The following is an 11,557-nucleotide window of genomic DNA, read 5'->3' on the forward strand; positions in this document are numbered from 1 at the left end:
TATATATATTTATCTATTTGATGTTAGGTTGATAATGCTCAGCTATCATGTCATTTTTTAGTGTTTAATTATTTTTTAATTAATATGGGGCAGTGAGGCACTGCATATAAAGTTGTTTAATTGATTGATGGTATAAAATAGCATCTCGACCACTACTATGTCCATCATATCTCAGCTGGTCTGATGAGCCCTTGTATTGGGTGAAAAGACTCATCAGCACCAGATATAGCAGATAGTATGATTGATATTTTTATTACATTCTTCATTACTTTCATTCATGAGTTATATAATTAGCATACACTAATTTGTCAGGTTGTTTTGTTCAACCATTATGCAGCCCTCTAAAATTAAATTATTTTGTAATTCTAAAATTGATATTTTATATTTTGAAAATAATTGTAAAAATCTTATTAAAAATTGTTATGTTATAAATCTATTAACGTACCTAGTTCAAGTATTTTTAAAGTTAGCATGCAACATTCATATTGTTAAGTAAACATGCATTTAAAACAAGTCTTTAACCTAAAGAAAAAAGAATACAATAATATCACGTACAATCAATGCCAATAGTGCAATGCTGGTTGTTAGTAATAATTACAACCAGTAGTAAAATTTTTTACTATAGTTATACATGGCTGACTATTTTAGTTTGAATATGCAAATAAACATGTCACATGACAATCACAGCTGATATAAAGTTGCAGTGAATGACACGTATCAGAATTACATTTTGACATTGTTAAAAATTTATTGCTTTTGGGAAGCAGTCTGTTGGGTGCAGTCTTTTGCTGTGAAAACTATACTGCAGGATTGACAACATGGATTGTAATTTATTTTAATATAACATTCACAAAATCTGTATAATGATAAATGTTACATATATGCTAACCTTTATATATGAAAATAAAAATATAAAATTAAGTTTTTACTTATTTTTAAGCAGATTACAATTGAAATACATATTGGAAAGTTTGAAATGACATTTTCAAAAATATCCGAAGAAAAAACTTCTTAAAATTAAAATCTACACTTTCAATTAAAAGTAAACCAATAACCAATGGTGAATTACAACTAACAGTAACTTGGACAAATCCATAAAACATTCTAATATTTCTAAATAAATATTCAAATAAATTTGTACCCTGGCAAAAGCTGGCAGCTTAGTTAGCTCTTGAAGCTGTGTCCTCCACTTGCGCTCATCAGAAAGATCAACATTTGTTCCAAACTTTATTGTCTTGAATGTACTAGCTTTCTTCCCTTTCTTTCCTCTTAAGAATAAAGAAAGAATAATAAAATCATTTTCGTGCAAGGAGCTAACCCCTTTTTACTATTTAAGTAGGGTTATGAACTGATTGAAAATAGATGCATTCTATGTATTCTTGTTTGGTGTTAAAATATCACAAGAAAATCTAATTACAGAAACTAGCTACATATCTGTCTAGAATGGAAAGTCTGACTTGATTTTTTGTTGCTCTCTCATATTTTTCTTTGTTTTGTGGACCAAACTTTTTAACTGCTTAGAACACAACTTAACTGTTGCCTTTTTTGTTTTATATTTAACTTAGAGTTAATGTGTAATATCAAACTGTAAAAACTTGGCAATTTGCATGCATATACATTGTTAAACCCTCTTTTTAGATAGTCATTAGCCATTCAAATATTGTTGTGATAACATTGGTAGCTCCCTCATATGGTTACTTTTAGACTATGAGTATTGACAAACTGAATCAACAACAAAAATATTTCTACCAGGCTGCAGCTGGAATTACAATTTAAGTGAAATTCTTGCTCAATCAGAATTGTTTCCACTCCAACCAGTCTTTTTTGGGTCATGGTTGATATCAGATCCTTACATTACTAATGTGCATATTTTACCATTCACTATTGTGAGGTACAGGTGTTATACTATATTGAGTAATATTATTTTTTTGTCCTTTAAAATCATCTATAACCCACTAACAGTTCATAGTTTAAAGATAACTTATTAATGCATAATGTTTAAATTGTTTAAAAATGTTAAAGGTAAAAATAGTTGAATGGAACAGAATTTAGTGACAAAGTTTCGAATGTGGCACCAAATGCTCTGTTGTTGTTTTTTTTCTTTGTGCTATTCAATGTTTAGCACAACAAACATTCTTAACACTATAAACAACCATAACTAATATCTGCTTTTTTTTTTTCATTCTACCACAAGCTGTCTACCTGTTTTAATACAAAAAAAATCTTACTTGGTATCCACATATAGTTGAAATCAGATAGTTATTAATGTCATTGATCATTTGTCCATTTTGATTTTGATAGCAGTTACCAGTATATTTATACTTGCTACATTAATTCTCATGTCTAGTTTTGGAGCAAATAGATAAATGAGCAAATACCTTGAAATTAAGCATATTATTATCCTGGTTCAACAGACACAGGAATTTTAGATTTGAAATGAGCATCACAGTGAATAGTCATAATATTGACTTGTTGCAGTAAAATCTCAAACCCTGCTTATGATAAACTGAAACTAAAAGGTAAACAAATGGGTTAGAAACCACCTAACAGTAAATTTAAGTTGTAGTTTTCTTGTAACAATGCAGATACACATAGTAATGTTTTACAGTTATTGGTTTCATAATCATGTGAATGATGATTAAAGAACACATTTCAAAAAATATATGTAAAAACTACATTGTAATCAGTAAACCTGAATTTAGCATTGGAGGTGTAATTTCTAATTTGAATTTTTACTTCCTTTAGTGACAAAACCTGTAACCAGACAATACAAATTGCAGTTAATTTACCTTAGTGTGTGTGAGGAAGATGCTGAATCACTGTCAGTGTCTCTTTCTTGTTCTTCCTGTAAAAAAGTCAAAATACAGTTAAATTTATTCAAAGCATTATCACTATGTAATATTATAAAATAAGGTAGTGTCTAATGATAAATTTAATGAACATTTCATTATTCTCAATCTCTTAACTTATTAGCCATGATATTTTATCATCCACATTTTAATGCTTGTCTCAAATATAAAGTGGTCAACTCCATCCTTTTCAGGAATTCATCTGAAGTTAGTTGAATATCTCTGATAAATTTACTGGAGCTGAATGAGTATCAAATAGTCATCCAGAGTCTGTCCTATTTTCTAATACAGTCTAGTTGTTATTCATTTCCTTGTTCATTTTCAGTTCAAATTTTATACCATTACACATAAGCTTCAAATCTATATTTAGAAAAAAGCACTAAATTTGTTCTTACTTTCCTCTCAGATAAGTATTAATATCCTTCCAACTCCTAGCACTTACACTGAGAGATTCCTGGAAAGAGGAGGCTTGATACTGTGCATAACGAGCAATTGTAGTGTGTGATCGGTGACTCTCACATCTCCATATTAGTTTAGTTCTCTCTTGGTCCCAGTTCTCATCAGATGACTGCATTAGCTGTAAAAGTGTAGCAAAAACAATTAGCTTTCTTTAGTCCACTGTTAGGATATTAATCATCTAATTTAATGTTTTTCACTAGTAACATTTTTTTTTAAATAAATGTTTTATTTATGAATATCATTTCCATTACTTTTGTCAAAAGAAATTGAATAATTTACATATAGTAAAATCCACTTGGTTAAATACCTCTAATGGTTAGAAACTGAAATAGTTGGAAATATTTGCAATCATTCACACCTACAGTGCATCAGAAAACATTATAATGTAAGTACTCTTCATGGAATTTACAAATGTCCACATAAATCAAGCAAAAGCTGTACAATTCTGTTTTAATCTATATAATCAATTAAATTGCTATACAGCATGAATTTAGCCTTAAAATTGTGGTTAGTTCTTACTGGAGTGTAATAATTCATAGTATACAAGATGCTTGTGTATATGGATTGAAACATTATATATGACATCAACATTTGCTGTCATCAGGTTTGTACTAAGTATGCACCAGGTGGAATCCACATGTCTATTGTAAAACACTTAACTGAGATTATCTTAGTTACATTTGTGATATCATAACTTCCAAGATGTAATTTTAAAGTCAAAAAATGACCAGCAAATATTGCTGTAAATCTGTGTAGTCTCTGGAGCCAATTATGGTAAATATGAACATTTTAAATTCCATTGAATTAGTTATCAGCCCTGTGTTACTACAAACGAATATATCTTATAAAATAAAGCAGTTTATAAATTTTGTTATTATATTGACATGAGAAATTAGCTGTACTTTAGTTTAACATAAAACATTTTAATACATAGAGAAAGTTTCAAAATATTACCCTTTACAATCATTGACAATTTTAATAACAATATTACACACTCAAACAATATAATAGCACTCTGCCTTGACCTCTAAAAACATCCTTTAGAAGTTTAGACCAGTGGCATAAGTATGCCTCCACAGCTCCCATAATTGCAGAGGGGCCCGAAAAGCCTGACAAAATTAAGAATTGTCAACTAGGAGAATAAATGTTGGAGGCCCAATTACTTTTTATGCAGAGGGAGCCCCATCTCTTACTTTTAGAATTCAAGAATGGAAACCATTATTAAAAAAAGGACTCAAAACAAAACTTTAGATTGTCTTGAACATGGTTTTTAGCTTACAAATCATACACTATATAATCAAATTAGAAATGGCATCAATGTTTGAAATGGTTACAGACTAGGTACTATAATACCTGAATACGTAAATGTGTGATGTTTTGAACTGAAAGAAATATCTTTTCACTGAAATTCAAATTAAATGAAACACTTGAGAAACTTATCTTAAATATGTGATGAAAACTCTTAAGCTATTAGCAAAATAAATTTACTCCAATGAACATTACAAACAGAAACATACTTGTGTTCTGACTTCAATGCTGTGATCTGGATTAGCTTCTACTAGAGTTTTAGTTGAAAATAAACCCAAATCTGAAACAAAAAATTTATTATGTTTTCAAACTTAACAAACACTTTTCCAAACAGTGTATTAACTCACAAATTCCAAATTAAATATTTCACTTACAAGATAGAAACTATTGAAAATAATATCAATAATTTCTTATTTCATACCCAATAAAATTACTTGAAGTCCATTAACAATAATAATAATTATAAAGTGTAAATAAATAAGAAAAAATTTATTGTAATAATATCACTCTACAGCCTTTACTAATAAAATAGAGGGCAAAATTTCATAGGTTGAACCAATACTTTAGTAAATTCATTAAAAAAAAGATTACCAAAATTGCTAAAATTTCATTTGTATACTACTTCATGTACACTTGTCTTTTTCTTTTTGAGTTTTAATGAAAACGTAATATATAAAAACCTGGTGAGACATATAGCACTGTTAAAATACCTCACCCCCAAATCGGGCTTTTTGTTCTTGCTTTATTTTTACCTCAAACACTAAAATTAACCAAATGAAATGCTTCTATAACAGAGTTGCTTCAACTAAAAAAAATAAATCTAAGAAGAAATAAATTGTTGCACTAAGAAGTAACATATTAGTCTAACTTTGAAGTAAAGCTTACAAGAAAATGTATAAATCCAGTTAGCTGTTATTGGAATTCACTGTAACTAAGTACTTGGTGAGGTTATGGCAATCTGATATCAATCTTTACCATAGCTAGTAGCCTATACAATCACTAGAAGTGCCATTTCAGATTTCAATAAGGGCAACTTTTATTGGTGGCCCAAGGGCCAGCTAGATACTCTTGGATTTCTTTGATTTTATCTTTTAGTCTATTTTGGGAGAAATTGCTGTTATTAATTTCCTATATTACTTAATAAACATTTAAATAGCACAAACTACATATAAGTATTGTTCCAAAGATAAATAATGTTAACCCCTGCTCTACTTAAATAGCACCTGACAATTACCTAAGTCTATTTATCAATTAGTTACTATTTTTTTTGTTTTCAAGAGGGGTATTCAGGTTTTGCCAACTTTTGTGATTGGTTGACTGAGTGTGTTACTAGTTAAGTGGAATTAGAAGGCTTCTTTTGTCTTTATTTTCTCTTTCATGGTTCAAAACACATTTTATTATCATTATTACCCCTAATTTACAGTGGAGGTGTTATTTCTATTCATCTCTGTTTATAAAAAGTAGAACTCAAAAACTTATTTGATTTTGATCAAATTTGGTACAAAAGTTAAATATCTCCAATAACCAATATATTCCCTTTTGGTGAAGATAGGTCAAAGGTCAAGGTCACATTAATATCAACCATATAATTTGTAAAGTTTTCATCTAATTTTGATCAAATTTGTCATAAAGGTTTAGTGTCCCCTCAAAAAATAAATTATTAACTTTTGGTGAATGTAGTTCAAAGGTCAAATTCACCCTTGAGGTCAATTACTTTTTAAAAATGGTCAAAACTGAAGAACAAAGTAAGATAAAGAAAGTACCTAAATTTTTAAGAGAATAAGTAATTTTTTGGTGTAAATTTTAGGTTGGTTACTGCAAAAGTAAAAAACAGTGCAGAATAGGGGGTTCACTCCAATTACAGTTCCAATTTATTATACTATCTTCTTGGGGATGATTAACTATTTCATGTCTATTATGCTCCTGAATTCTACCTTTTCTTGGTCTTTTTGTTTCTCCAATGAATTGGATTCCACATTAACAAAGAATGTAGAAAATGAAAATGTTAAGCACTTTATTGAAACCCCAGACAAGTAAAATTTAAAAATACAAGGAAAACTGTTTAAAGCTAGAAACTGAAAATTTGCCATATTTTCCTGCACCAGATTAAAACCTATGGCAGGTTCGAACATAAAACACTTTCAAATTATGCACTTAAAACTTAAGTTATATGATGTTTGAATAAAATATTTAACGTCATTCATCCAGGTTTTTAACTGTGTGATATAATGCTGTAAATAATGTTTCTGTTTTCCATTGGGTCTTTAGGTGGTTTGGTGTATACTAACTGTGATAATATTGATTTGTGGCTTTGAATACTGTGTGATTTGACACTCCTCACATATCCTCTGCATATTTTAAGACAGACCTTTGACTTAGTGGAATATGACAGTGTGCCTGTAATTTTCTTTCTTCTTACTATTGGTGTTTATCTTCTTTCTTTTTTCTCTATCAACTTTTCCCGAGTATACACTGTCAATAAAGGTTGTAATTACATATATTCCTCCTTTCTTCTTAGTTTCTTTACTATGGCAACTCTTTTACACTTCTGGGGCAGTTTGATTTAGTCAAGATATTTACCTGTGTCTGTGGATCTCCTGTAAATATCTGTGATACACAATTTGTGTGTCTTGGTAACTATCATATCTAGAAATGGGAGTTTATCTTTTTCTCTTTCCATTATGAATCCTATTGCTGTATGTTGACTGTTCAGGTGGTGGATACACGTTTTTCTATTCTTGCCTATAGTGTGTGCATGTGTGTGTATATATATCTTATGAATTTATTGTCTGTATCTGAGCCAAATCTTTGGACTTAGAGCAGCTGTTTTGAGGGCATTATCTTTGAAATGTTCCATGTAGATACTACCAACTACCAGTGATTGAAGTGAGCTCATGGACTGGCCTTGTTAGTATTTATCTTCTTGTAAGTTGTAAGTTGTGTTTATACAGAAGGTTGTGAGCTCTGTTATTATGGATGTTGTCAGGTGGGTGCATTCCTTGAGAGTTCTATCATTTACAAGTTGCTGATGGAGTACTTGCAGTGTTTCACAGGTTGAATACATTGAAGCTGACCATTTTGTCTTGAGAGGTTATTGTGGTTGTTTTTATAATATCTACAGAGTGAATCGAGTTCTTAACATGTAAAATTTTACCTTTTAATGGTTATATTTACATGATATCTAACAGAATGGTGGTATGGTGAATATCTGCAGTTGACATAGATGTTTGAGGTATTACTGTGGTGTACTGCTAGTTGTTTGATGGTTTCTGTTCAAAGTCCTTTCTGATCTTTCTTGGAGAGTTGGTTTATTTTTTATCTCTGTGTTAGTGACTAAGTAAGACTATCTTCTTGTAGTAGCAATCTTGAACAACAGGTTGAAGCTTGTTGGAATATTCCACTTTGGAGAAGATTACAGTGACATTACCTTTATCTACTGGTAGAGCCATTATGAGCAGTTTTTTTCTGTTAAGGTAGTGTTACAGTACAGTTTACATTTCATGGCTTTCTGGAGACTGCCAACTTTGATTATGTTTACTTCTACTGGTAAGTTGTTATGTTGTGTCTTTTGTAGATGTAGCTATAACTAGAATGGATATTTTGTTATATGTTAGGGCAAAGTTTACTCATTTCATAGTACACTTTCTTCAGGTTCTGCTAATGGTCATGTACTTAAGTTAATGAATGTGTGTTTAGGTGTGTATGTAGTGTCAGGAGGAATCTTGCTTTTAAAACCCATGAGTGAATAAATATCTTTATGTGAATTTTCTCAGTACATTAAGTACATTTCTCAGTACATTCTCAGTAAGTTTATTGGTATGAGATTTGAATAGCTGTGCACATCTTGATAGTCTATGTTGTCTATTATATTACCTATCATTTAATATAAATTGTTAATATCATTCTGTGTCTTGTGTTTATTGATAAGGAGAAATTTGATCTTACCTGAAAGTAAGGCTTTATTTAGCCTTAAGTCCTTTAGAAATTATGTTGTTTCTCTTTATGAAAGAAGATGAGATAATTACCTGATTTAATTAATTTACAGTTAACTCTTCCTAAATTCCTTACAAAGTCTGGGACTGTATCAGGTATTTAGGTAATTACAGTAAATTGAGGTGATCAGATATCAATCATTTGAAGAAGTTTCTTTACAGACTGCTACTGCCTTTTATTTTAAGTAGTAATGTTTTAGGCTCCAAGATGAGCCCTTCTTCAGGTCTGGAGAGTTGTTTCCTCATTGTGGAATTTACAATACTGTGAAGCAGGTCCTGATGTAAAGCTTCTTAGTTTGATGAATTGTGATTGACTGATTTGGTGGTGTGTTAATCTTGTTTTGTTTTTTTCCTGTTTTTAGTACATGATTCAAAATTATATTAGTGTTTAATCCGTGATATCAGTTAAGACTTGGCCTTTCCATTTTTATTATTAGAGCTTCTTAAATTTTTCTGATTGTCCAGTGTTATTCCGTATCTAAGATCTTCTATTTCTCCCACTTAATGTTGTGTCCATAAAAAACCTTCAAATATTTACCAAACTACCTAAAGGTACTTTCTATGAAGATATCAATCATTGTCATGGTTAGCAACTTATATGATAACCTAAGTTCCAACCCTTTGAGAGACACATCTCATAGATGTCACCATTAATACATAAAAAATCCTTACATGTTTAGAACTCAGTTCATTTTGTACTGTGTCTTATAACACAAGACACAATGATCAGCTTCAATGTAACCAACCTATTCACTCACATTCCAACCCTGACACACTATAAGTACTCCACAAACAGCTTGAAAATGACAGAACTATCAAGGAATGTATCCAACTGACAATTTTCACAATACTAGAAATCACAATCTTCTGTATCTACACAATCTACTTCTAACATGAAAATCATACCAACAACAAGACAAGTCATAGGCTCTCTGCTATCACCAGTACTCAGAAATCTCAGCATGGAACACTTCAGAATAATGCCTTAAAACTGCCACTAAGTCTCAATATTTGGTTCAGATGTGTTGATGATACATTCATACTGTGGCCACACAATACAAATAAGAATAAAAAATAATTCATGAACCATCTGATTATAGATAACATACTACAATACACTTCACAATGGAAATAGAAGAAAATAAACTTACACATCTGAATGTGATGTTTACCAAGACACAAACTCATATATCACACAGGTTTACAGGAAACCCACAGATATGGGTAAATAGCTCAACTATAAATCAAACCATCAAAAGGCATCATAGACTGCCTAGTTTCCAGAATGAATAAGATTTGTCATAAAGAAGGAGGAGGAAGAAAAATACATCACCAACACTCATTGACAATGGATACCCAGAACATTTGACAAAGAATGAAACAAAAGAGATAAACTCGAATAAGCAGGAAGAAAATTAGAGACACAACTATATTTCTCTATGTCAAAAGTATCTTTTAAAACGTACAAAGGATGTGTAAACAGTATTCAGAAAGCAAAATACAATATTATCACTGTTGCTACACAGTAAACCACCTAAGACCCAATTGAGAGCAAAAAAAAAAACACAATTTACAACATCACTTATGAATGTGGACTCCAATACATTGGATAAACAAAGAAATCAAGAAAAGTTAGAATTGAGGAGCTATGAACTATCTGTAACAGCCAATCATACCAGAGAAGAATACTGTATAATAAATGAAATATTAAAATAATTGGGTATGAACCATACAATAAAAAACATATATAAAGGAAGCATTATACATCCACATAATTGATAACATACTCAGTTAAACTAGCATTTATGTCAGCAAATATGGAAATCCCTCAGTACAATTAACTTCCATTAGAACAGTACACTAGCTTTTCTATTAAGGAAACCCACAATCAAATTCTAACCACCAAAGAAACAGTCCTTCCCAGAATGCCATGAAGATGACAGCGGATTTCCAGCTGAATTGTATGATAAAAACTAATTGGTAATAGTATCAACTAATTAATAAAAACATTAACTAATTAATGATTAGACTTGAGTGATTACATAGGCTGGTAGCTGTAACAATCACTGTAGATACTACTGAAAGTATTCTAATCTATATCATATCATTCATTTGTTTTTCTACCAATACTTTACTTTACATATGAAATGAAGAAAGTTAGGTTGTAAGAATCTTGAATCATTATTATCCTTAATCATTAAAAAAAACGATTACTGAGGTGCATAATATATTTACCCAGATTAACTACTGTAGTAATATTATAAAATAAAGGGCAAACGTGTGTAACAAATAATTGTGATCTTATATACAAGTACAAATAGAATCAGTAGTAAAATATCATGCTGTACTTACCCAACTTCAGGACTGTAGCAATATTTCGAATCACAGAAATGGGGTGAGTAAGGCAGAAGTCTTGGAGCTGAGGGGAGAAAGCATCTTTTCTGCTTTCCAACTGAAGAGTAAAATTGATAAAAAGTTCAAAAACTATAATCAATGATGACTTGATGCATTTCATAATAAAGCAATTAAATGAAAATAAAAATTTACATAAAAACATTTAATAATACAGCTGATATATGATGCTGACAAACAATTCTGATATAACAGCAACCAGTCAATATTAATATGTTTCCACAAATAAGGAGATAAAAACATTTAAAAAATATGTATGTACTAATTTACAAAGCAATACATCTTATCACGAAAAAAAAAGGAAAAAAAACACGAACAAGAGAAAACTTGATCCAAAAGCAGTAGACGATTTAAGGACAATGAATAACTTTTGTGAACTGAAGAATTTTGATGGATAAGTAAAATAATTAAAAATTTAGTTATATTTCTAGCTTTTATAAAAAAAAAATGTATTTTGCCTTGAAAGATTTTTTAATTAGAAAATATGACTAAAGGTTTATATTTACTTTAGGTAAAAAAAAAAAATGTAATATATAT

General features: G+C 30.2%; 1 protein-coding gene across 1 annotated transcript in view; it reads right to left on the reverse strand.

The window, feature by feature from the left end:
• Positions 1 to 1,076: 1,076 nt before the first annotated feature.
• Positions 1,077 to 11,557, reverse strand: part of LOC106460699 (lysine-specific demethylase 6A-like) — a gene marked incomplete at its 3' end in the record, with an annotated part of 28,139 nt that continues 17,658 nt past the window's right edge. Inside the window, exons 10-14 of the mRNA XM_022387474.1 lie at positions 10,961 to 11,060; positions 4,826 to 4,896; positions 3,292 to 3,426; positions 2,790 to 2,845; positions 1,077 to 1,268 (exon numbers count right to left, since the gene is read on the reverse strand). Of these exons, the coding sequence (XP_022243182.1) occupies positions 1,077 to 1,268; positions 2,790 to 2,845; positions 3,292 to 3,426; positions 4,826 to 4,896; positions 10,961 to 11,060 (554 nt within the window). The remainder of the gene's footprint in view (positions 1,269 to 2,789; positions 2,846 to 3,291; positions 3,427 to 4,825; positions 4,897 to 10,960; positions 11,061 to 11,557) is intronic.

This window comes from Limulus polyphemus, unplaced genomic scaffold (assembly GCF_000517525.1).
Source record: "Limulus polyphemus unplaced genomic scaffold, Limulus_polyphemus-2.1.2 Scaffold818, whole genome shotgun sequence".
Lineage (NCBI taxonomy): Eukaryota > Metazoa > Arthropoda > Merostomata > Xiphosura > Limulidae > Limulus > Limulus polyphemus.